Source organism: Misgurnus anguillicaudatus, chromosome 9 (genome assembly GCF_027580225.2).
Source record: "Misgurnus anguillicaudatus chromosome 9, ASM2758022v2, whole genome shotgun sequence".
NCBI lineage: Eukaryota > Metazoa > Chordata > Actinopteri > Cypriniformes > Cobitidae > Misgurnus > Misgurnus anguillicaudatus.
Window position 1 is genome coordinate 31,494,162 of NC_073345.2, and position 27,499 is coordinate 31,521,660.

Genomic DNA, 27,499 nt, shown 5'->3' on the forward strand with positions numbered 1-27,499 from the left:
CCATGTTCTTATAAGGTTTCTTAACCATTATGCACGCCCACATCTGATCTGTCACGATTTGATGTGTTCCCAGCATGAGATCCTTTAATATAATAATGATTTATACTGTAATAGCCCGGAAATAAAGTGACATCAATATTTAATAATATAAAAGAGTTCAATATTCAGTATTAACAATGTATAAAGTCAATAATGAAATAGTAGGGTTTTTTATAGTAAAAAAAAACTTTATTTCACAATTGTGTAAATTACATTACAGAAGGCCAAGAAGTGTTATTAACTTGTGAATTAAAACGATCGCTTCACTTCTGAAACACTAAACAAATGGAATGGACACTTGGATGTCAGTTGGTTTTTATGTTTGCATCACCCCTCTAGCTTGACTGAATCTAAAACAGTTCTGGCCTCCTTGTATTCTTCTGTTTCAGCCAATTCCTCCTCTGTTTCCTAAAAAAAAGAAAAGTTTAAAAAGTCACTTACTGGACACAATCTGGAAATCTATTTTTATAAGACAATGAAACTCTCTATGCATTAATTACTTTCCGTACCTGTATGTTAAATTATATAATAATTCATAAAATAATAATGCATGCAAGTAAATAATCCTACATATATGTAAGAACAATACTAATGATCAAACTTATAATATGCAATATGCATGTAAATATTTAGTAAATAATTATACACATGAGAAATGGCTGTTTTTTTATCCATAATTGGTAAATATAAGACAGAACACATGCTGGGTTAAAAATTATCCAATGTTGGGTATTTACTATGCAACCATGGGGTAACAACAAAGCAGTTGGGTTAAAACAGCCCACCATTGGGTCAATTTTAACCCATTGGTGTGTTTTGTCCAATATGGCTGGGTAAAAAATAACCCAGCCATTTTTAAAGTGCAATAAAATTGAGCACAGATCAAATATTTACCATGGTGTTTTCAGTTTTATAATAGTATAAATGTACATGTGTTTTGTCATATAAAGGTTGTCTATAAAACAATAAATAAAACCCACTGCAGATCTGCAAGTTACAGTGTGAGGTTGAAAATGGCAAACATTAGTAAAAAAATCCTTAAAGGGACAGTTAACCTAAAAAATGAAAATTCCATCATCATTCACTCAAGCTGAAGTTGTTCAAAACCTGTTAAAATGTCTTTGTTCTGCTGATGATCTGGGGCACCATTGACTTTCATGGTATTTTTGTCTTACTATCAGGGTTCCCACACCTTAGTTAACTTCATATTCAAGGACCTTTCAAGGACTTTCCAGGTCCAATATCCTCAAATTCAGGGACTAAAGCCAAAAGTATACTAGGGACATCTGCGTATGCGCGCCGTCCGCATGATGTCATTTTTGTCAGTGCGCGTACAACAGCGCATGCGCATGAAAATATTTAGACAGGACACTCCACTGAAAACAATTATACAAAGGAAATAGACAGCATTTGCACACACACTATCGTTTTTCTTCTTTAAAGGTGCAGTGTGTAAATTTTAGCGGCATCTAGTGGTGAGGTTGCAAATTGCAGTCAACGGCTTAGTCCACAGCTCACCCCTCGCTTTTGAAGCACATAGAGAAGCTACGGTAGCCGCCACTGGACAAACATGTCATCGCCAGTGACAACTTAGTAAAAAAAAATTCCTTTAAGGGCTTCTGTAGAAAAATGGCAGCACAAAATGGCGACTTCCATGTAAGGGGACCCTAGGTGTATGTAGATAAAAAGGTCTCGTTCTAAGGTAATAAACAAATAACGGTTCATTATGAAAGGTATTTATACACCCCTGATAATATAGTTTTGTATATCATTTTGCATTTCTGTCAAAAGATCCTTATAAAAATTACACGCCGCACCTTTAACTTTTACTTCTTCCAAGAACAGAAAGCTGTGGAGCATGTTTGTTACCATAATGTTTGATTCCTGTTCTTTGTTGTCTTGTTGTTTGTTCTAAACTGTGTTTGCAATGGTGGATCGGTTACTTTTCTTCACCTATCCTAATGTTTTAATGTACTGTAAATGTCGCCAAATCAGTGTTGGCCTGACGGCCTGTTAGACTAATAATTTCAATAAGAAATCATTTGTATTGGGTATAGTGTCGAACGCGGCCATCCGCGTGTAGCCGCGGGGAGTATACTTGGAAAGCTGCGCGGATGCGTGCGCGCACGAGCCGGACGCGGAAAAAAGGTATACCCCGGCCTTGATTGTAGGGACACATTTCAAGTGAGAGCAAAGTTACATCGTGTTACCTTTTAAGATACCTTGTTACAGTTCCCTTTTGAGGGAACTTGCGCTGCGTCACTGCGGTGACACTTTGGGGACGCTTCCAGGGGTAAGTGCGTCTGAATGCGTATATCAAATTCAACCAATGGTGAGGCTTAACGACAAAGACAGGGTGATGCGGGAGCCAGGAAGTATATCGCTATCTGAAATATTGCCAAAGATGGTGTTACAGGGACACAGGAAGTATGGCAAGTGAGATGCAGCACCTCGTTCCCTTCTCAGGGAACAACAGTTACATACGTAACCCGAGACGTTTTCATGTTTCAAACACAACTATGCAAAAAAGCATTTTGGTATGAATCAAAATTCGCATACAGAAGATATAAGCATTTAAAGCCAACAGTTTAGCACGTGTGCTTAAAAGGCTAGAAATTTTATAATATTATCCTACACTACACGAGGAATAATATGGATTTTTTTCCAGAAAACTTCTTGCATAAAATATACAATGAAACTAACTACCTCCATTAGTGAACCTATCAAATATTGCACAGACAAACACACACACACACACACACACACACAGGTAACAGTGTGAAAACGTAATGGAGGTCGGAGTGGAGTAGGTCGTATCAATGCTAATCGATCGACGACGGTTTCTATGGAGGCCATTGCCGTGACAACGTTACTAATGAACTGAAATGAGTGCAACACAGGACCGTGTATGTTTAAGAGCTCACTCCATTGGTGTAAAAACTATCAAGGGGAGCAATGTGCACCTGGATAATGCACAGGCCTCCTTTTCGTTTCATTTAAAGGATGTTTAGTGTTAAATAACATGACCTCTGTAATCCACTTAATACTTCCTCTAAACGTCAGATAACATGAAGCGGGGAGGACGCGAATGGGTCACTTTTACATATCTCACATTCTCTAACATATCAAATATTGTCTTCTGTATTTTTGATATTGAGTGGATGACCCAATCCATAGTTTCTGTGCCTTTAAGCCTCTTTTTATTGAAAGGATATAATCTGCACTGATCGTTGGCTGTTTTTAAACAACCAACCCATGTCTAAAAGTAGGAAAATGCTGACTTAATAAATTTTGTCTCTAAAAAGTTGTTGAAACTATATCTATATAACTTCTTATAATATTGCCATACCAATTAATCTTTTCACTCTTTCTCCCAATGCAAGTCGCTTTGGATAAAAGCACCTGCTAAATGCCAATGAACAGCTTATTTTCATCTGTTTCTGCATTTTATACTGGGATGAAAATATTTTAGCATTTCAAAAAATTACCAAAGGAGGGGTAAATTACAAAAATGTACCAAAACCAAGTTAAAATTCAATATGGAAGGCACCTTACTTGATGGTGCATCTTACGCTTTTATGTTTGTGGTAGATTAAGAAGTGTCATCATTTTGCACTAGAAGCTGTAATGGTTAAGAGGTCAACTAAACTAATGTGTGCATGTGATATTCTCACCAATAGCTGCTGCAGGTCAGCATGGGCCGTAGCAAGACGACGGTGACAGTCAGGAACCATCATTCTTGCTTCTTGCAACACCTCCACCTGTTCAACACACATATAATATATGCATATATTTTATCAATGAGGATTTCTTAAAAATCTCGCGAACCCAATCTCATGTCTTGTCTCGTCACATTCCTAGTATTTACTTTTATAACAAAGCTTTACATATATAAATCCACTCCAGAAATGAGAAGAGAAGGGAAATGCGTGATGTAAAAAGAGAGAGAGAGGAAAAAAGAGAAAGAGAGAGAGAGCATGGGCCACTACTCCTTGAGTAGCTCTAAATTAGCAGCATGTGTTGTTAATTACAAAACTCCTTCAAAGTTACATAACGTCATTAATTTTGCATCAGCACATTAAAACTCATTAAAAGTCTCAGCCTGATTTCACCCACAGCACTGCCACACTGAATCAGCCGGGTCTCCTTCACTATTAACAAAGCTATTCCTATTAAAAGACAGGACGAGCAACTTGTACCAGCAGTCCAGAATATAAACTGATAAATAATCTGATGACTTTATTATAGAAAGTCCTACATGCACGGCTAGAAATCAACATTTTGAAAGCAACAAACGCATGGAAATTTGGACAGGCAAAGGAGCTGGCCACCAACGTACACCCTTTAAATCATTTTTAGAAAATAAGCTTTCCCTTGATACTGTAAAATCAAATAATCTACCACAAAAAAAAAAAGGTCAACAATAGTTACATTTATTTAATTTATTTCCAATATGGAAATATGCAAAAGCTAGATAATCCTAATATACAAAGTATTATCAATTCACCAACCATTGGCTTTTGTGTAAAAACAACATTTCAGACCCTAATTAAACTAAATCCGTATCCGATGTGTGATCTATAGGTGATTTTAGGGAACATCTAATACTTTCTGAACACTCAATATGGTACTTAAGGTGAGTCCCATCAGGGTTCTTTGTTGTTTTAAATGCAAGGCTTGTATATTTTTCTCACCTGTTTCTTGATTACATACTCGTCTCCTGCCTCTGCCTTCAGCCGCTCAATCTTCTCCTCCTGCTGCTTTGCCTCCTTTATGTAAAGCACCTCCTCCTTGGCCAAACTGAAAGAGAGGAGAAGAAGAATGAGTATCCAGAAATTCAATACTTATTTGTCTGATCAATGTTGTCAGGAATTTATTGTCAGGCAGTCCAACAACCAGCCTACAGATCTTTACAAAAAAAATTAATATACCTCCACCGTATGTCCCAAATCATCCCACAGCTTTGCAACAGTATACATTTTTATGAACGGGGTGTAAAAATGTTTGTAATTGTAAAGGGAAAAAAACATGTAAAAATTTCACTGTAAATTTTTTTTAATTGGTTAACTACTTACTTTTAAAAACTAGTACATTTAACAAAACATTAAATTTTACAGTTAAAATAAAATTGACAATTTAAGGTGCAAATTACCATATTTTATGGTGAAAAATCTCTGTAATATTTAACAGGATTATTCATGTATTTTTACAGTAAAATATCGTTAAAATTATGTTTTGTGAGTTAAAAATACAAAAATGTATAGTAAAAAAACATGGATTTTGTGCGAATTGCCTGCATAACAATATATTTCATTTAAATAATTGTCTCCTCTTATATTTCTTTCCATTAGCACATTAGGGTGTTTTGTGTTACATTTTGTGTTATTAAGACCATTATTTTCGTGTCAAGTGCATCATCATGACGTCTTGTCATCTATGGAAAGGCCACTTGTGATAAACTTTGATTCGGGAATTCCTTTGCTAGAGCAGCCATATTGCCTGTAGCGATCTCCCCATTCAAAGCAATGACGTATGTTAGTAAGTACTAGTAGTGACGTATTTTGGATAGGAAATCTTTGGTACAGTTAAGAATTGTCAAGTATATACTGTAAAAAAATTCTGTAGAAATTGCAGCTGGGTTGCCGGTAATTTACTGTAGATTTAAATTTAGGTTTTTTACTGGCAACATTTTGTTCAAAGTTAAATGAACATTAAACATTTACAAGTCTTTGTCTTTACAGAGTAAAACTAAAAAAAACAGCATCAAGCAAAACATTCTGGGAAACAAAATCTGAAGCAAAAAAACAGAAAAAGGTTGAGGATGATTTCTGGTTCCCAGAATGCTTTGCATGAGGCTGTTATTGTATAGTTTTATTCTGTAAAGATAAAGACCTGTTAATATTTTAAATTGATTCAACCCTGAACAAACTCCCGCCAGTAAATAACACAAATGTCAATCCACGGCAAATTACCGGCAACCCAGCTGCAATAACATTGTAATTTCTACTAATTTTCCCACAGTGATACAAATCTTGCGGTAAAACTACAGTTAATAACTGTGAAATATACAGAACTTTGCTGAAATCGAAGAAAAAAATTCCACTGTAATTTTCACAGATTTTAACTGCAACGTTCTTTACATACTTCATGTATTTTTATGTTTTCTGGCATCACAGCTCCCAGTTTGTACTGTAAAGGCAGCTGATAAATGGTTTTTATAACGGATGTACAATTTCTACAGCTATATTGATGTACAGCTTGATTTTGGTTGTTTGCGCTAATGGTCAATTGGAATGAATGGGCTCCAAATTGCCTGTCTAGAAACACTTTTACAAATTGATTAAAACATAATCATAGTTACATCTCACACTTTTGTTTTTAGAAAATCCTGTTAACATATCAAATATATGTGAATAAATAAGCTTCCATTGATGTGTGGTTTGTTAGGATAGGACAATATTTGGCCGAGATACAACTACTTAAATCTGGAATCTGAGGGTGCAAAAAATATTGAGAAAATCGTCTTTAAAGTTGCCCAAAATTAAGTCCTTAGCAACACATATTACTAATGATAAATACATTTTTTATATATTTACAGTAGAAAATTTACCAAATATTTTTATGGAACATAACCTTTACTTAATATCCTAAGGATTTTGGCATAACAAAGAATAATGCTGACCCATAAAATGTATTGTTGGCTATTGCTACAAATATACCCATGCAACTGGCCAACTGCAACTGGGTTTTTGTGGTCCAGTGTCATATATAAATCAAAAAGACTGCAAATGTTGCATAATGTTTGTCATTAATGACAAATGACTGCAAGAAATTGTTGACATTTATAAAGCACTACATGATATTTACCCAACAAGATAATAAGACCCAATTAGACCAAACTAACCATCAATTTTTAAAACTTAATAAATACTGTAATGTAATCTTAAAACCATTTCCAAAAAGACAGCCTCTCACAAAACAGCACATACTTAAGCTTATCCAACTATATAAAAAGAGTAGACAAACACATTTTCTCCCAGCATTCTCCCTCTTTTTTATCTTGTCCCTGATGATGTATCTACTGTCAGTCTAAGAAAAGCTGCATGCTTGTTAGCCACAGCGCTAAGCTGCATCAGCTACTTCCTGATCGCTACGCTAATCTGTCTTTGAACTCCATCTGTCTCTCTCTCTCTCTCTTTACACACTCACAAAGACACTGTACTGCCCCTTCTAGGATTAATTGATCATCAATTTAGTCCCTAATTTGGACCAAATCAGGTGGCAAATAGGCCACTTTTGCTTGATTGTTAGTGAAAACGTGGCGCGGGTACATTGATAAATTTTGATTATTTATCAATTATGGGCAAATGAACTAAATGCATTGAATAAATTCGGGGCCTGATTGCCGTAATGGAGTTTGAAAATATCACTATTGATAATGATTCAAGCTAATAGCCGTTTTCCGTCTGTGGCCTGCTCGCTTGTCGGGACGACATGGCGTCGCGGAATTCATTTTTCATAAAATCAGCCGCGTATGTGTGTGTACGTTAGATAGCGAGAAAGAAAGGGGCGAGAGCAGACACTTCTCCATTAATCAAACATTCTGCCAGCCCAGGCCACGTGCCGAAAGATTCGCCTCCGACTGCGACGCTCTGTCATATTTTATGTCAATTACGCTGGTTTTAACAGGCTTCAATCACAACGCCCGTGTGCAATTCTGAACATATGCTCAAGGTAAGATTTTCTCAAACGCACACAGAAAATCAGAGCATTGGATGATGGTGGGGAGGGTGGAATTAGGCAAGGGAGACACAGGCATGAAAACGTGCTGGGGAAGCCAGAGGGGGGTGACAGGGTGGTGGGCGAGGGGGCGAAGTGATCGGGTGTAGCATAATTCTAATAAAAGTGAGGGACAGGCTAATGAAAAAATGTCATGCTGATGTTAATTTTTGGTTTCGGCAGGGTGATGTGGATGTAGCTTATAGCAGGGGCGGAGCTGGGCGTCTGTAAATGGGGCTGCCAGGACCGCTTCCTTCAGCTTAATGGAAAAAGCATCTCTCTGGAAAACCGAGAACAGAATTAGACTCGACACACACATTCTCTCCTCTCTAATACTGTATTTTTGAGGCGCCAGGCCAGGGAGAGACCCGGTGACAAAAGCAAATTACGTCTGTCATTTTATTAAGTGCATCCGCTGAGCTAGGCCAGAAAACGCATGCTGGAATACATCACCGAAATAAAAGGAGGAAAAAGAACAGAGCAAGTGAAGAAAAGAAAGGATGTGGAGAACCAGAACAACACAACTGAGATGATAACGTGTGTCCGAACTTCCATGGGTCTTAAAGAGAAGGGAGGAATTAAACATGGCTACTAGCTTCACGGATACTTTAACTTCCTGCATGTTATCCCAAAGAGGAACCAGAGGTGTCTGATACTGGGTCTTCAAATTTACAAAAATACAAAACCTATACAGATAGAGATTCAGCACAAGAAAAGCTGCATTGCAGACAGCGCAGTCTGTTGTTGAGTAAAGTGAGAGCTTTCTAGTTTCTAAGATTTGGTGAAAACCAGGATAAAGAGAAAAATGTCTGTGCAGCAAAACATCATGACAGAAAATATAGGAATAATTGCCTAAAAGAAATCTGTGATTGCATGCCTTGCTCAGGAGAACAATGGAGACGATCTGTGCTTAAGCTTTATGCCAAAGCAAATAAGTATGCTTATACTGGAGATGAAACTAGGGATCGACCGATAAGGATTTTTTACTGCCGATGCCGATTTTTGTTTCATTAGCCTTAGCCGATTTTCTTAAACCGATATTTGGAGGCGAGACTGCTTTTGCTCACTCAATTTACATAATAAAAATGACACGATGGTAATGATAAAATGTTACAAGTCTCAATTTAAAAAAGTAACATTTATTAAACTTAAAAAAAAACTATATTTAACAAATAGTAAAAACAGGTGAGGGTGCTATGGAACCATGAACTGCACTCTCCACAATGACGAGGAACTATCAGCAAAGGATATTGATTTCTAGCACTTTACCACTACAAATATATAGAGAGATGAGAAATAAAAACCCGCTTTGTACAGCTATGATCAGCTGTTAGGCAGAGCTTTCGATGTTGTCATGGAAAGGTTGGTTGTTTCTAGTCACACGACTAGACCAGCACTCTGTCTGTTAATAATGCCGAAAAAAAAAAAAATCCCCGAACACGCAGCCACATATTGGCCGATGCCAATACACATGAAACTCGCAATAATCGGCCCGATATATCGGCCCGCCGATATATCAGTCTATCACTAGATAAAACGGTATTTACACCACAGTTATAGAGACCAAAAATCACCAAAATTATCAATATTATCATGGTTTTGTAAACAATTTCTACTCTCTAAAAAATTTTTTTGTGCTAAATAGCACTAAAAGCGCCTATGAAAAACCATACGGGGTTGATATGGCACCACTATAGCACCAGATATGGTTCTATATAGCCGAATATGGTTCTACACAGGTGCTACATGGCACATAAAATGGTTCCCCTATGATTACGAGCCAGTGAACCACTTTTAGTTCTACTTAGCACCAGCCGAAATGTAAAAAAGTGTGCTGATGCAAACCAAATTTAAAACTTATTTTACACGCAAGTGCACTTTTGTTCGCATAAACATCAAATAAATATCATTAACATTAATCATGGCACATTTGGGGTTGTGAAATAAATCGGGATGCACCGAAATTTCGGTCGCCGGAAAGTGCGGCCGAAAATGGCATTATCGGTTTCGGGCCGAAATAAAAAATCCAGCCGAAAATGTAAACCGAAAATGAATGTCAACCGCGCCCCTCCCATCTGTGCGCTAGCGCTTGGGTTTCACGGTGATCAGTCGTCTCCCACCCCTCTCCTTCGTGCTCAATAGTGCTGCAACGATGCGTCGACGTCATCGATTACGTCGACTACGCGACGCGTCACGCTGTTTACATTAATCTCGCGTAATGGCGGCTTCTTCTCCTGGCAGTGTTATCCATACATTTATTTGTTTGTGTGCGCCACAAAATCAACAATGGTCGCAACATTTACATTTTTATTTTCATTTATTGTTATGAGCGCTCGGTGGTGCCTCTCTTGTGCACGCTCTCTCTCTCTCTCTCTCTGTGCGTGAAGCCCCTAGACAGCGCCTCTCATACATGACACTGAGTGAAAGAATTAAAAGTTGGATGTGTTTTCCATGCGGATTCCTCTGTGTACTTGCATTTTCACGTAAACGTCAGATGTTACTGACAGAGAAGACGACTGATTCGAGTTTATCACGAAAGGTCAGTGTTTTCCCACATACACTGATTATCTATGTGCTTGTGCGCGAGCTCTCCCTCTCTCCTATGCCCGCGCATGCCTTCTGTAGTAACTCTGTGTAATGGCAATTTTGTAATTTGCGCCGAATTGTCTGCGATGTCTCGTTTATAAATCAAGATTTTAGTAACTTAGTAGTTAAAGTAACAGCTGGTTGGATTAAACTAGGGCTGTCAAAATTAACGCGTTAATAACGCGTTAACGCAAATTCATTTTAACGCCACTAATTTTATTAACGGAGATTAACGCAACGCACAATTTCTGTTTGACCCTTGGTCCAGCCCATAGTTGAATGAACAGAGACGCAGACAAATGTGAACCTGTCTAAATGAGTCGAAAGTTTTCATAGAAATAAGAACATTAAGCAAATCGTCTACCAAATCCAATGCTCTAAATGCTCATTGGACATCTGATATGATCGTTATTTATACGTCTGAGAGGTGTAACGTTCCCGTCCTCCTAATGCTTAATCTAATACAAAAATGCGTCTCAATTCATTTTGGTTTCGCTTTTATGCATGACTTAGAAAATAGACTGCAGGACTTGCTTGATGATAAAAGAGTCATTAAGAGAGATAAAGTTCGGTACCTGATTAATGTTAAAGAGTTATTAAGAGCGACAAGACTCAAAAGCGATCCTCTCACGCTGACTGACTGATATCTGAAGCGCGTGCACACAGACGCGCGAGTGCGCGACCCGGATATATAGACATCTACACAAAATTACAGTTTTACAAATATCTGTTTTGATGAGAATTCACGCAGGTAGGATCTATAATCTGTTATTTTTTAAGTAAATGTTTGGTGAACTGTTGGGTAAAACTATCTGATGTGTAACATTATATTAGATCACTTAGATTTTAAGCAGTCTGTCTCAATGTCAATCAAACAAAAGGAAAAAAAGTTGAACATACATTGATGATGTTTTTGCTTTGTGTGTGCTAAATCTAGTAGTTTTACCAGTGATTTTAAGGTATTGATGTGGTAATATAATGTATGGATGTGGAAATGTTTGTGGTAATTTGACTCTTTCAACTTCAAACACGTGTAGTTCTGTCATATTTTGTTATATTTCAACAAATCATGCATTGTTCTATGTTTTAATAGAGAATGTCAAAATATGAACAACTATTTATTAAAAATTTGCTAATTCCGACTCAACTTGCCAGCACAGGTCACAAATGATGCAGCAGCAAACAAAAATGGAACAGCAAACAATGGCTGGTGATTCTGTTAAAATGTAAACAGGCTGTTGTTAACATACATTTGCATAAAGCATCTTTATATGTATATATGATTAGAATATTAAAAACCTGAAAAGTGTTAAATTAGGGTAAATTTAGAATGGATATAAATGTGCGATTAATTTGCGATTAATCGCAGTTAACTCATGAAATCATGCGATTAATCTAGATTAATTTTTTTAATCTATTGACAGCCCTAGATTAAACACAAGGTTATTGGGTCATGTTTAGTCACTATTTTAATAGTCTTTGGGGTGGTTTCCTGGACAGAGATTAGCTTAAGCCAGAACTAGACCTTAGTTTAATTAGGAAATATAATTAGTTTAAACAAACATGCCTTACTAAAAACATTACTTGTGTGCATTTTGAGGACAAACTAAAGGCACTGATGTATTTTAAGATATGTCAGTGCAAGATGTTTTCAGTTTGGACAGCTCTTATATTTATTTTAGTCTAGGACTAGTCTAATCCCTGTCTGGGAAAACGCCACAATGGGGCGGTTTCCCGGACCAGGATTAGCTTAATCCAGGACTAGGCCTTAGTTTAATTAGGAAATATAACTAGTTTTAACAAACATGCCATACTATAAACATTACCTGTGTGCCTTTTGAGGTAAAACAAAGGGCACTGATGTATTTTAAGATCTGTAAGTGCAAGTTGTTTTCAGTTTGGAGAGCTCTTAAAAGTGTTTAAATCTAGGACTAGTCTAATCCCTGTCCGGGAAACCGCCCCTATATGTCTGACAACAGAACAGTAATTATAATTAGCATTATATAACAGTAATTATAACAGCATAATAATTTATTTCGGTGTTTCGGTTTTTCGGCCTTGGTTTCCTTTTTTCGGTTTTGGCCAAGAATTTTCATTTCGGTGCACCCCTAGAAATAAATGTTCATCTAGTTCAGATAAAACACAGGTGATGATTAAATCAGATTTTCATATAAACACAAGACAAATCAATCTGTCTTATGTTGTGAAAAATCAGGTGTACTTTATGACCCACGAAACCTGCGCTCACAGCAATCGCAGAAGAAACAAACAGAGTAGAAAGGAGCTCAGATCACATTGTTTAATGGAAAATTAATAGAAAAGATGGATCTGTCTAAAGAAATATTAGGTAAACATGTATCAGTACATTTTTTGGACTTAAATGTAGCCAGTGAAGCACTGTCATCACAAACACATGGAAGCAGACGTGATTGAATATTATTGCTTACATTGATTGATCCTGGACAAGGGTTTGAGCCATGACACTGGCACGCTTAAACGGTACTTAAAAAATCATGCGGTATTACTAACCTTTGGACATTTTCATTGCGGTTAACCATTAAAGAGGTAATTCTAGAGGTCCATCCCTAGCTTATACCATACTAAACATTAAAGGTCATTATAATAAAATCATAGTAAAATAACTAGCAAATTAAAGTCTTTAGCTAAAAACTTTGGCATCCCTATAAATAACTTTTAACTGGTTAATATTTACATCATATTGACCATTTTAAAGAGATAATATTATAAAATAGAATACAAGCAATTATTAAAACAGCTTAGTATTACATAACACACAAATCCTCATATCAAAACCTATACTGTGTATAACACTTCAGCCTTTGCAAAGAACACTACGGAGATTCTGAGAAGGCAACATTTGGCATCAAAGACCTTGACGACTTCATGGGGCAGTTCAGTAACCTTTAAGGCTTTCAAAATCCAGGGATGTAGCAGTTGGAAAGCTGCTTGAATTGAAGGTGATAATTAGCTGACATTAACAGAACCCACAACCACACGCACAAGGTCCAAAACTTAATCCTATGAAACGCTGACCCATCACCTTCTGATAACTCCCAAATCAGAGAGCTGAAAGGACAGCTGTCAATCGTGGTGTGGATATGCAAATCACAACCAGGGATTAGGAAACTAAGTAAACGGGGTATTGTATTCATCGCATAAGCTTAACACTTATCTACTGAGGTCACACAGTTTATTTTAAAAAATTAAACCATTCATCCAAATATTATAACTACGGCATGCAGATTATTTATTTTAAAGTTATTTAGAAAGTCATTCAATTTACATTTTAAATAAAAAAAAATTACCTCGTGCACAGATCGGCTATGACCCACGAACGTGTAAGCAGGAAAAGCACGCACAGATTCCAATATTTTCAGATCGGATTCAGGCCTCATTCGTATGTGGAAATAAATCGGATATGAATCGGATACATGCATTGGCATGATCTGTTATGATTGGATTTTGCAATTGGCAAATGCTGTCAACTCGGGTGAATACCACCCGCGATCACATGACTATTCTTAGCAGTGCAATGGAGAACATTAGTGGAGCAATGCTGAAGTTTCTTGTATTGTTACAGAAATAAAGCGTTATTATCCTGTATTTAAATATTGTAATTTCATCTGCGTCCTTGCATATTGTGACGCCTTACTTTCTCTGTGGTCTAAGTTGTGGCGGGTCAGTATGCACTGAAAAAAATTATTTATTGAATTTAATCAATTTTTTTAAGGTAAGTGGTTGCAATCAATTTATTTAAGCTACATTTAAACAAAAGTTTTATATTTTATTTTACTTTACAAATCTTTTTTGTTTAAATGTAGCTTAAATAAATTGATTGCAACCACTTACCTTAAAATTTTTTTATTAAATTCAATGAATCATTTTTTTCCAGTGTGTCTACTTTGAATTGTTTTGCCAAGTGTTAAGTGTAAATGCAGATATCGTATACGGGTTGCTTTAAAGTTGATGTAAGCAGGACATTGAAAAATTGGATATAGTCAACAAATTGGAATTGATCATCAAGGTCTGCAGTGTAAATCCAGCCTTTAAAGAAATGATTCATTAGAAATTAAAATCCGAGTCTGAAATTGATGATATTGTTGTAACAACCAGCATTTGAAACTATATGAAGATTGGCACAGCAGTTTTAGCAAAAGAAATCCGGTAATATTATTTCATACACACAGGTCCAAAAGCAAAAAGGAATTGATTTCATCTAAAAAAATTAAGTATTTCACACCATACAAACTTCTCAAAACCATCTAAAAAGTAAAAAATCCACTGGGAAACAAACAAACTGGCTTTGGACTTTTTGCGCGCACACAAGTCAAGTCTTAACCTATAAATTATGTATAGACATATACACCGGCACTTGAGCGAGACAAATCTGTGCAAATTGTTTATAAATCCATTACGCACAAAGTTCAACTGAATAGTATACAACTATTTAAACAGTAAGGATTTAACAAACAATTTGGACGGTAATCCAATCTGCCCATGTTTCACGAATCCTGACAGAGAGCAGACGAAAGAATTAACTTTTATTGAGTTATAGTAAGAGAAAACATACAAACAGGGTCAAAACGAGTAAACCATGTGACCATCAACCAGCCCAAATGGGTCTGACAAATGAAGAAATGCAATTCAGCAATACGGCGTCCAAAGGTGGACAAAATCAATTATCTGACCTGGAGCTGAGAAGCCTCATTCTGAGTGAACCTTACAGGCCTGTGCTCATGGGGAGAGAAGCACCAAGACAAATCTATACAACCTGAAGACTCATCTGAAAGAAAACAAAGCAACTCGTACAGCTCTAATCGATACAGAGGCCAGACTGTCCGCATAAAGAGCAATAACAGATGGATAATCCAGAGGAAATGTGTCTGAGAGATATGAACAATATGTCTGCCATCCCTTGGCCTGACAGTGGGAATAAACAATCAAAAAAACATCAGATGACACTAAAGGTGCCAATGGAATAAGCATAAATGAATTCAGACACCAAGATCACACTGGTCCCACATGTGAGCATCAGCCGAGTTTGACAGGCTGAACATTTAGTTCTTTTCGTAGTGAGGTTCATTACAATGTTGTCTCCCGTGTTGGCACGGTGCGCGGCTTGTTTCCTAACCCTCTCTCGTTCTCATCCCCACTGAGAATCATTCCCTCACTTCCATTACCAGCCCTATCAAACAGGCCCATCTCAATCACAACCTCATATGGTCAATCAATGCAAACAGCAGTCAGGTGGGGATTGGAGGGGAGAGAAGAAAAAGGGAGGGTATGGAGGATGTGCCACAAACAGAGACACTCGCAGAAAACAAATGACCAACTTTTATACAGGTCTAACATTTATTAGGAGATTCTGGCCATTTAGACGTCCTGCTTGTTACCTGTGTAAACAGAAGGCCAAGATCAGTTAGATCACATGTCTGCAAAATGTGAAAATTATTTGGGTCAAAACTAAAACCACTGTGATATTGTATGTATATAGTTCATGAACAAATGCAATGTACACAATAATGGCACTACTTAATTTCTCTGAACACCACGTATTGTAGCAGTATGACACAGGCCATAAACTTCATTTTAACAATAAAATGATTACAGATATTCAGCTTTAAACCAAACACACATTTATTGTCTCTATAATAATGCATCTAGATGGAGTAAGTTAGTAAACAGAAAGCTGAACATGACACAAAGAAAATGCGACAGCGTGCCCAAAGCACCGGACTGAATTTACACCCTACGCCGGATAAGGACGCACACTCGCGGCGTGTGCTCGCAGAGAGGCGCGGTGAATACGAGGCCCTTCCCGGCTGACTTTAGCACAGTGCAGATATGTTATGCAGTCAATCTTACCGTTTAACCACACCGGTCTTAATTTTTATTTGTCGTATTCTTGGATCCGCCATTGCTCGTGTCGTCTGAATTAGTGCAAAACGAAGAAGAGATAAATAAATGCGTTTATAATATTAGGAACGAGCAGCCGAGGTTTGCCTGTTAGCACAAGCAGCAAGTCATCAACACTGCAGAAACTAAGCGCATGCGCAGAAGGATCAGCTCTTACAGCGCAGTTCAAAAACCAACTTAAAATCATCTAATGTAAGTGACTATTATACAATTAGATTAAAAAAACGATTTTTTAAAAAAAACATTTTAAGTTAAACACACATTTTCATCACAGTGTGGAATTTCTATTTAAACATCTAATAATATTATTTTATTTGGACATTATTTATCAAGTAATTTATTCGTGATTAAGTTTTACAAACATTTAGCCTGTAGTGTTAGTACTTTTTGCAAGTTGTAGACTAGGCTATAAGCTTTCTTTTTTAATGTATTATTATTATTATTATTATTAGGCTATTTATATTATATTATTAGTTTTTATTAGAACTGTTTTCAGAAGTATTAATTATTACAATAAATTAAATGCATAAATATTCTATAGTATAAGTTTGATAGCTATATAAATTTCACATAAATATAATTGATAATAATTATATTTATTTTATCTACAATTAATAGATTTTATTTCATCAGCATTTAAATAATTAGAAAATACTGCAGTGTGTGGTCAACACATTTTTGGGCACGTTGCGACTGCGCTCGTGCTGTCGACTTCACTGTGTTGGGCTTTATATGATCTACTCCTCACAGCCACTGAAAGCAAGTGGACATCATAGACACCTCGATTGCCGGAGGTAATGTTTTAGACTAGAGCAGGTAAAGTGAGATATGTCACACATGTCAGGAGTTGTCAAACTGCAGACAACGCGCCGGGAATGATGAATGTCATCACTACCGGAGCCCACGAGCAGAGATACCCGTCCTCCGTCACCCTGGTAACCTAGAAAGACTGCACGCGAAGCAGTACTGTCCGGTGGAAGATTGAGACGCGCGTGATTCATGATCATATCTCTAAATCGACTCATTTGTGGTTATTGATCATAAAAAAGGGTCAGGTGTAGCAAAGGGGAGCGTGTCATCGGGGTAAAGCGTCCTTCCACTGGACTCCAGTCCATTTAAACATGCCAAAGTCTTTATAATCAAGCAAGCATATTGTAAACATCTAGTAGGCTATATTCTTAGTAGCACTACAGAGCTATTTATCCCTAACAAAATGCAAATCACTATTCTGTTGATGATCTATACACTGTAAAATCTACCAATGAAAATGCAGCATTTTTGTAAAATCAACATATTTAAAAAAAAATAAGTTAAACAGCTTGTCAACTATTCAAAAGTCAAAACTTAAAATAGTAAGTTGAATTGACTTGCAAAACCTTGCATTTTTTACAGTGTTAAAAAGAAACATAAAAATACAGCAAAATTATTTCGTGCATCCATGTAAAAATATATCCACACTGTAAAAAATGATTCAAAATGTGATTCCTGGCAATATCTAAATGTTTTACTTTAAGAAATATATAGCTATATAACACAACTAAATTATCCTATACAGCAACTAGAAATAACTTCGTGCATGACTTTCTACACTGAATGAGCCAAAAATCTAACATCACATTGACTGGAACAGTGTAGATAAATATTAGGGTAAAAATGGCTTTGACCAGACTAAAATGGTAAATTAACAGTCCCATACTGACAAGTTCCACAAAAGGCCCCTTGAAATTGAGCCATAGACTAACCATAGCCATTGATACAGTTTACTGCAATAATCATTTAACTCTGATTCCAGCTTTTACGCCATTCATTAACAAATTAGCGTGTTTAATGAGAGACTAAAGCACTGGGCTTAAATCCCCAGTATTTTATGTTTGCTTGCATCGCTTGGACACTTTTACAGGAGACCAGAGGAAAATAATTGCGGGCTTATTAGATGATTTCACTTTAATGAAATAAATAAATAAAATAAACCGTCATTAACTCCGGTTCCAGGAGGTTAGAAGGAGAGAAAAAATACTTATTCATTCTCGCCGCTACCGGAACGACCTAATGATGTAGGATTTCAAATTTGTCACGCGTTAATGCGATTCATTATATCCAAAAGTGACTTCAAAAAGCCTAGATATTACCTTGTCTAATACATTTTTCTTCCCTGCTGACACACTGATAAGGGGGCACCCGTGCTCGGGTCTGAGATGACAGCCGCTATTACCGAGGAGGACTCGTGCGCACATTCCTAAAAGTGGACCGCGCGGTTCTTCTTTTAAAATAGCCTACAAAAAATCGCTCGTTTCTCTTTCTTTCTTTCACTACTCTCCCTTTCTCTCACCCTCTTTGTCTGACTCGTTGATTATTGGTATTTTCCTAGTTTTCCAAACTAATAAGTGGCACTATCAAGCATTTGGAAGCGCCTAGAGACCCTCAGACAAGCTGCTGGGCTTAATTGATATTGAGCGAGTCGCGGGTAGGCTGAACGGGGCCACTGCTGGCTAATTTGCAGTTTAATCAGCGTCAGTAATGAGTGCGGCTGATTAGCGCTGCCTGGAAATAAAAGAGAGTTACAAGGAACGTCTGTCAGAGTCCGGTGATAATTCAGGAGTAATTGTGGTGATTAGAGCAAACTGGATGACTTTGGAGTTTTCAGAAAGCAACGTGCGCGCGTATGGGTGTGAACTGCACTTGCTTTCGACAAAGACCCCCTTCCTAATATTCAATTAAACATTTATTAATGTAAATCACTGTTCAGAAGCACGGACACAATGCCTGTCATGCCAGACAGTATTTGATCACATAAACCCAATACTGGCTAATTCATTTGCTCTTCGTTCATTCGTATCCCTTTCCTCTAGTTGAATGTAAATGAGATCCATTAGCGTTTATTTACCCAGTGTCTAATAAACAAAAGGAATTATAAATGACATGTAAGTATACAGAGTGAATTCAGGTAAATTTAGACACCTTTGACTTCATACGATTCACGTGAATTCGCCATATATAGGCTAATTTCGAATAGCTATTCTAAATGATAGAATAAAGTGATATTTTATTATTTCATAGTGCTGGGCAAAGATTAATCGCGATTAATCTCATAGAAAATAAATGTGCATTTTTGCATAATGTATGTGTGTGTGTAAAATCAATATGTATATTTAAACACACACCATACATATATACATTTCAGAACATTTTTATTTATATAATTTTATTTTATTTTTTATTTATAATATAGAATATATAAAAAATATAAATAAATAAATATATTTAAATGTTTCTTAAATACATACATGAATGTGTGTGTATTTATATATAGCCTACATAATTACACACAGCACACACTGTATTATGCAACAAAAAAAATCACTTTTATTGTATGCGATTAATCACGATTATTATTTGTCCAGCACAATAACTCTATCTAACATTTTACTTAATTCTATATTATGTGGCCTATAATAGGCTACAGCATCCCACATATGATGTAGTTTACGCAACCCATTCATGTTTACTATATGCAGTTAAATTTCTTGAGGCCTACTGTTTCTAAATCTTACACTCCAATAAACTTGCTGTAATTATGCAGCTGGTTGCCAGTAACTTACTGTAGAAGATAAAGACTTAATGTTTAATGTTCATTTAACTTTGAACAAACTGTTGCCAGTAAATAACACATCTATACAATTCACTGTACTTTACACTATAAGAAATATTAAAGCACACAGTATTTTTTCATGTGCATGCTCAAAGGAAGGTTTGTTTCATTTTTCTTAATTAGTATCATTTTTATTTTACTAGTAGGCTACAAAAAAAAACATACAAACGCATATTTGAAATATATAGTTATTTTTGTTAATGGAAAACACGACAGTCACGTGAATTTTCTTTTATATTGGTGTGTGCGCCGCAAATTGCTCCAAAAAACGAGTCTGAATCTTGGGGGCCTTATTATGAAACAAAGCTGCTAATTTCTTTTTTTAAAGGATCGTCGATGGCCTGCATGGTAAGTGAGAATGGTATGTATTTCTTGAGACGTGCCTGGTTACCCCTTCGGAATAGCAAATGTAAAATTAGTGAGAATGTGTGTATGAACGCTGTCGGTCAATTAGCGCTCGCGAGGCGGGCAGGGGGTGAAAGATCCGCCGGCACCTGCTGCCATTCATCCCGCGCTTTCGCTCTCGCGCTCTCTCCCTCTCTCTCCACTTCAAAAGGAATAAAGTTGGAAATATGACAGATACATAACAGACATTTCTAATATCGACCTGCCATCTTCTCAATTCCACCCAGACCGGGCGTACTGCAGAACAACCCGGTGCACAATGTGAATTTAGGTTTACATCTGTTTCAGCATGGGAAGAGAACGTGCCAGCTTAAGTTAGAGAGAGTCAATAAAGAAATATCACCGTAAAATGTTTTGCCTATACCACACTAACCTTATAAATAAAAATATTATTCCTAGATTTCTGAGGCGTACGGGTTTCCCCACTGCGCCCGTGGCTGGAGTGGGCTATAGACTGCGCCTGTGCATGTCAGGGCATTGCGATTTGGTTCATTGTTTTACTTAATAAACCCAACTGAAATGCTGTATATACCACGTTTTTATTCTTATTGTCCCGTATGACCCTAAGTCATTCATGCCTGCCTGTGTAAGCTTACTGTCGGGTGGATCGATAATCCTCTCGAGGGTTATCCATACGTGCTATTCTAATGTCAGAGAGCAGGCCCCAATTGATAATGATAAATATTTTGCCGGAAGATTAGGTGAAGGGAGCGTGTCGTGCACGAGCTCCATATTCTAGCCTCGGTAACCTCTGGCTCTGCACGCTGGATCGCGGCTCATCCATCCGGGTGTCAATGGCTGTCTTGTTGAGAGCATCAGTGAGTAAACACGGCGGACGGGGACAGCGCACGAGCTCTCGACAGAGACCCCCAACGGACACCCCCACCACCTTCCTCCCCCCATATCCCATCCTGCTGTTCCCACTTTGTCCCCCATCAATCACCGCCATTGTGTCCTGGATGTTAGATAGCGTCACTTAATATCCTCTTCTTCATCTGTGCGCTCCGCCAGCACATGATGCGCCTGTGAGATCCGAAGGACAGTGTGTACGGATGGGGGACGGGGACCAGGGAGGGACTGTCCGGAATGGTACCCTAATCGTGTATGCGTTAAGAAAAATACATGACATAAACAAAAACATAAGGCTGTCAATGTCCTGGGGAAGATATGAACAAAAGTCAGTCAATTACACATGTATATCTTTAATTCCAAATGCGTAAATGCGTAAAAAACTTATTTGGTTTAGTTCACTGCACCGTCTAGAGTTTTTGAGTTGGTTATTTGAAATAGTCTAAAGATAAAACACAGATAATGTTTTTCTAAAAACGTTTTGTCTAATTTAAGGTTAATTTAAATGAATTTTAGGTTAAGTGAAACCTTTGAAGACCCCAAAAGGTTTTACCCACATAAGGCCTATGATTTATTTACAATTTCAAAACACATGCATGGCACTAAAATGTAGGCCTGTAAAACGTCATTAAGCAAGAAAATTAGCAAGGTAAATGCATTAATTTATGAGTTAATAGGCAGAAATTAGTTTTAAATTGTCTTATATTTCTCCTTTTATTTTTTCGAGGAAACCATGTATAAAGAGTCGTCTCAATTTACAGTTATAGAAAAATACCAAAATATATGTAAATAAAGAAATGATTCGGCAATGTGTGCAGGATTGCAGTGCAGACTTGACCCGAATGAGGTTCCCTGCTGCGCCTCAATATTGACTCTTACAATTAGCGTCAATATCAGAGCCATTAGTGACCATATTATTGTGGGATTGAAATTAAAGTGAATTCATAATGACTACAGCAAACAGCACGACACGGTTACAGGGCGGAGCGGTTTGAAAAATAGCCCTTTCATTTCATAAAGCCTTCTTAACAAATAATAAATTGACCTCTTAATAAATGGTGCAATGTTCAAACCTTGAGCAGCCGCTTAACTAATTAGGATTAAATTCCAGTATATTAGAAGTCGCTAATTTGTCAATTAAAAATACTTAGCGACCATGGCATTGAATTAAACATTAGACATATCTGAAGACCTCCCAATCTAATGTAGCCCTTCTAAAAAATGACAAAGAAAGGTGTGTGCGCAAAATTAGAAATAATATATTGAATAAAAAAATAATACGCTAATGCACATCATACAATAACATATTTATAATACAAATAAAACAATTCAATGCAGCATTTTCAAATGAAGACATTATGGCTAAAAAGGAATACCGCATAAATGTGATTTATGGCCTTAAATAGTCACAATTGAATAATGGTCTTTTATGTGCCCTCGGAGTTTTATTCCCGTGTTTAAAATGGAGACATCACATATCCAAGCCCGGCCCAGCATTTATTTATGGAAGATTTTTGACAAATAGGCATTGCTGCCACGCGTGGATGGCCGACCTCATTCAAGCTCACGGCTTGTTTACAGAACCAAGACTATTTTCACGGGTTAAACATGAATGTGCTTTTCCATAGATTACCTTTTTAACCATTTTAGTATCATAGTTTAAGGTTTACTAGTCTATTATTGCCTTGAGATGTAATTCATTTCTGTTCTGCAATGGACAAAATGAATAATGTTTCGGATATTTATAATACAATTACTGCAGCAGTTTTAGGTGATGCTATATCATTTTCTGCAATTTTGCAAGTGATAATAATAATAATTACAAAAATGTATTTTTTAAATAATATAAAATATGCCTATATTTATCTGCAGACATCCCGTTATTTTTTTCCGAGTTTCTCAGTAAAACACGTACCGTGGCCCCGGTGATGAGTCTCTCTAAAGAGGGAAACGCATCCCATCAGCTTCTATCAGATTTCACGACAGTTAGAGCCGCAATTCATGACACGTAATGTAATGTAATGGCAATGAAAGATTTCCTCTGAACGGAGGGAGCCTCGCGAAGCCTCGCCTAGATCAGGAAAATATTGTATAAATTTCGCTCTAATTTATTTCATCATTCCACATTACGGACATATGAATTGTTCAAATTCGATAACAAGTACTCAGTTCAGTTCATTATGTAAGATAAATTAGACTTCGATAAAAATGCGACGGCGCACAGTGGTTCCTTGAATGAAATGTAATTTGCGCGAGAATTTGTTTTATCTGTCACAAATATTCCCAATTAGCGGGCGTAATTATTTGATAGTTTCTGCAATTATGGGCTGAACTGCTGGATTTGGAACAGTGTGGGGCCGTAATTGGCCTAAATGCGATATTTTGCATATTTGCATAATGAGGAAATTGGTAGAAAATTGTGTTCACCCATTTGTGAAAAATCCTATGAATTTTATGAATTTGAGAGGTCTGTTCCTGGAGCCGGTGACTTTGCCTGCTGCTCCCGAAGGAGGAACTGCAGTCATGCGGGCAGAAAGCCAAGAGGAGAGGAAGAAAAGAGCAGGAAGAGAGAAAAAGATAGGAGGAGGTGTCGGGAAGAGAGAGAGAGAGAGAGAGAGAGAGAGAGAGAGAAGCAGGGCATGGCTGAAAAAAGTACAACCTCAGACCCTCAGTAGTAAAGAGTGAGCTAGAAGACATTTTTAAGAGATTAGAGCATAAATTTAAAATTAACTAAAGGTTAAATGATATATAATATACAGACAGAACGAACAGACAGACAGATAGATAGAACAAAATTATTAATTAAATTTACTTAATTTTTAAGGTAAGTGGTTGCAATAATTTTTTCAGTATAGATAGATAGATAGATAGATAGATAGATAGATAGATAGATAGATAGATAGATAGATAGATAGATAGATAGATGGATAGATAGATAGATAGAAAAAAGATTCATTAAATTTACTATTTTTTTTAAGGTAAGTGGTTGCAGTCTTTTTTTCAGGATAGATAGATAGATAGATAGATAGATAGATAGATAGATAGATAGATAGATAGAGAGACCGAAAAAAAAGATTAATTAAATTTACTAAATTTTTAAGGTAAGTGGTTGCAATAATTTTTTCAGTATAGATAGATAGATAGATAGTGGATAGATGGATAGATAGAAAAAAGATTCATTAAATTTACTATTTGTTTTAAGGTAAGTGGTTGCAGTCTTTTTTTTCAGGATAGATAGATAGATAGATAGATAGATAGATAGATAGATAGATAGATAGATAGATAGATAGATAGATAGATAGATAGATAGATAAAAAAAGATTCATTAAATGTACTAAATTGTTTTAGGTAAGTGGTTGCAATCTTTTTTTTCAGGATAGATAGACAGACAGACACAGACAGACAGACAGATAGATAGATAGTAGACACTGAAAAAGATTCATTCAATTTACTTGATTTTTTTAAGGTAAGTGGTTGCAATCTTTTTTTCAGGATAGATAGGTAGATAGATAGATAGATAGGTAGATAGATAGACAATGAAAAAAAGATTCATTAAATTTACTAAATTTTTCTAAGGTAAGTGGTTGCAATCTTTTTTTTCAGGATAGATAGATAGATAGATAGATAGATAGATAGATAGATAGATAGATAGATAGATAGATAGATAGATAGATAGATAGATAGATAGATAGATAGATAGACAGACAGATAGATAGTAGACACTGAAAAAAGATTCATTCAATTTACTTGATTTTTTAAGGTAAGTGGTTGCAATCATTTTTTCAGGATAGATAGATAGATAGATAGATAGATAAATAGATAGATAGATAGATAGATAGATAGAAGACACTGAAAAAAGATTCATTCAATTTATTTGATTTTTTAAGGTAAGTGGTTGCAATCATTTTTTCAGGATAGATAGATAGATAGATAGATAGATAGATAGATAGATAGATAGATAGATAGATAGATAGATAGATAGATAGATAGATAGATAGATAGATAGATAGAAGACACTGAAAAAAGATTCATTCAATTTATTTGATTTTTTAAGGTAAGTGGTTGCAATCATTTTTTTCAGGATAGATAGATAGATAGATAGATAGATAGATAGATAGATAGATAGATAGATAGATAGATAGATAGATAGATAGATAGATAGATAGATAGATAGATAGATAGATAGATAGATAGATAGATAGATCTGTAAACAATATTCACTATAAAATTCAATACTGCAATTTAAAAAATGCCAGCAATACCAATCTGCCTTCAAACTTTCCATAATATATTAATATGTAAATTAAAAAAGGATCTCCCTATAAAAAGCCACTTCCATTAAAACTGTAATTACACTTATGGTAATGATGGGACTATAGTTAAAAATAATTTTCACTATCTAATGAAAGACATTTCTGTTATTGTTATTATTGGATTTGCAGATGCTGTTGTTAGGAAACAGTGATTATGCATCTCAGTTCAGAATTTTGCCTGAGAGACGGATGCTGATGGGCCGTCATAACTGTGTGATGGTTTAATGCTGTTGCTCACACCAGCAGCACTTGACATGTGACAGCATTGCGCTTGTGTATTGATTCATCAGGTAAATTAATTTCTCTTGACATTTACTTCATCCCTGTGATTTCTCTGCCATTTGCCGGCATACACACTTTTGTTGAGGACAATTGTAATTAAAAAGAAGAGCAATAGATAATATGAACATGCAGTATTTCTTTACAAAGGCTCAGTTAGGTTCAGCAGCAGAACATTTGCTAATGTACTATAGGCTTTATTTAAATGTCATAAACGTACATCAATTTATGTTTTAATTTATATGTAAATATTTATAGCTCTGTGTAGGCATATATTTTGGAGTTAATCTAATATTATTAAAAAAAATACAAATATGCCTATTCATAATTTCCACATGCATCAACAACTGTATGTTTATAAAAGTGTTATTAAAACATGCCGTATTCATGATGTGTGTGTAAAAAGAACCACCAAAGCAAACAGCATTTCTTTAATAATGGCCCGAAAGAGGGAAATAAAGCTCATATATACAGACTGAGTTATAAAATATTGCTCAACGTTGGCCCATCCACTCAGCGCAGACCATAAAGCGCTTGCAGTAATGATCCCCGCCATTTCATGGGGTATTACACCATAATGATGATGGTGCTGCCATTTGCATTCCAACCATCAGCTACCTTCATCTTTACCTCGCGCCACCGAATTTATAGAGCGACGATATTGAAAAAAGCAGCCTGGAATAATACAACCCACGTTTAGTGTCACCGCGGGAGATTTATATATGAAAAAATAGCTCACCATCATAACCAAACACAGTGTGTGTGTGTGTGTTTTAAAGTGTGGAGAAAAAAACAGGAGGTAAAACAAGCGGGGAAGCTGAAAACAGAAGGCACCAGAGAGAGAGAGAGAGAGAAAGAGAGAGAGAACGCAGGATAAAGTGGATAGGGAGGTGGAGGAAATAGTTAGATGAAGATGTACACTAAAATCCTCCAATGACAGCCCGTAAAAGATGATAGGGGTTAGGATAGTGTGTGTGTGTGTGGGGGGGGAGGTGATGTCGAAATGCTGGACGAACGTAAAAATGTCCCTCAAAAACAACACTCGCACAGACACACATATCGTCCATGAAAGTGTTCCTCGACAGATAATTCGCAACAAGCAACCTGTGCAAACACAGAACGCGAATGCGTGTGCAAACACAAACAGACACACTGCGCTCTCTCCCTCTTTCGCACAGCAGCTCGCGCACAAACCCTCAGTGTATTTTACCATGGGAGTTAATGGGAATGAAATACCTCAGTGGATGAGTGCAGATGTGTTTGATACAAATAGTCATTTTCCTATTTGCTGGCTCATTGACTTTGATGAATGATGGGAGTTTGGGAGGACGCATGATGAATGGCAGCACCTTGGCTCCATTGCATGGCCTATTGATTCTCTTTCTTTATTACTGCTGCAACCCAGCTGCCTGATCCTGCTCTCTCTCTCTCTCTCTCTCTCTCGCTATGGAAGAGAGGGGAGATGGGAGGTTCGGCTTTCTACAGGGAGTGAGAGAGGCCATAGGTTGTGTGTGTGTGTGGTTGAGAAAGTGTTGTAGCAGGTACTGTTTGTAGGCTATTGGTTTTAGTAGTAACTACTGGTTTAGTGGAGTTTATGCTTATCAGAGATGAGAAAAGTTTAATCTGATATGTCCTACATTGGTTCATAAAGGTGCATCTGTCA

The 27,499-nt window shown here is 36.6% G+C and overlaps 1 protein-coding gene across 2 annotated transcripts in view; it reads right to left on the minus strand.

Moving 5' to 3' along the window:
* Positions 1–206: 206 nt before the first annotated feature.
* The window catches only part of tbca (tubulin cofactor a), a 28,733-nt gene continuing 1,440 nt past the window's right edge, over positions 207–27,499 (minus strand). The window contains exons 1-4 of one of the 2 annotated variants that reach the window (XM_055180582.2): positions 16,291–16,479; positions 4,734–4,839; positions 3,714–3,800; positions 207–447 (exon numbers count right to left, since the gene is read on the minus strand). In XM_055180582.2, coding sequence (XP_055036557.1) covers positions 367–447; positions 3,714–3,800; positions 4,734–4,839; positions 16,291–16,343 — 327 coding nt within the window. In that variant the 5' untranslated portion in view covers positions 16,344–16,479 and the 3' untranslated portion in view covers positions 207–366. Of the gene's footprint in view, positions 448–3,713; positions 3,801–4,733; positions 4,840–16,290; positions 16,480–27,499 lie in introns of those variants that run through there. The other variant, XM_055180581.2, reaches the window with a different exon arrangement.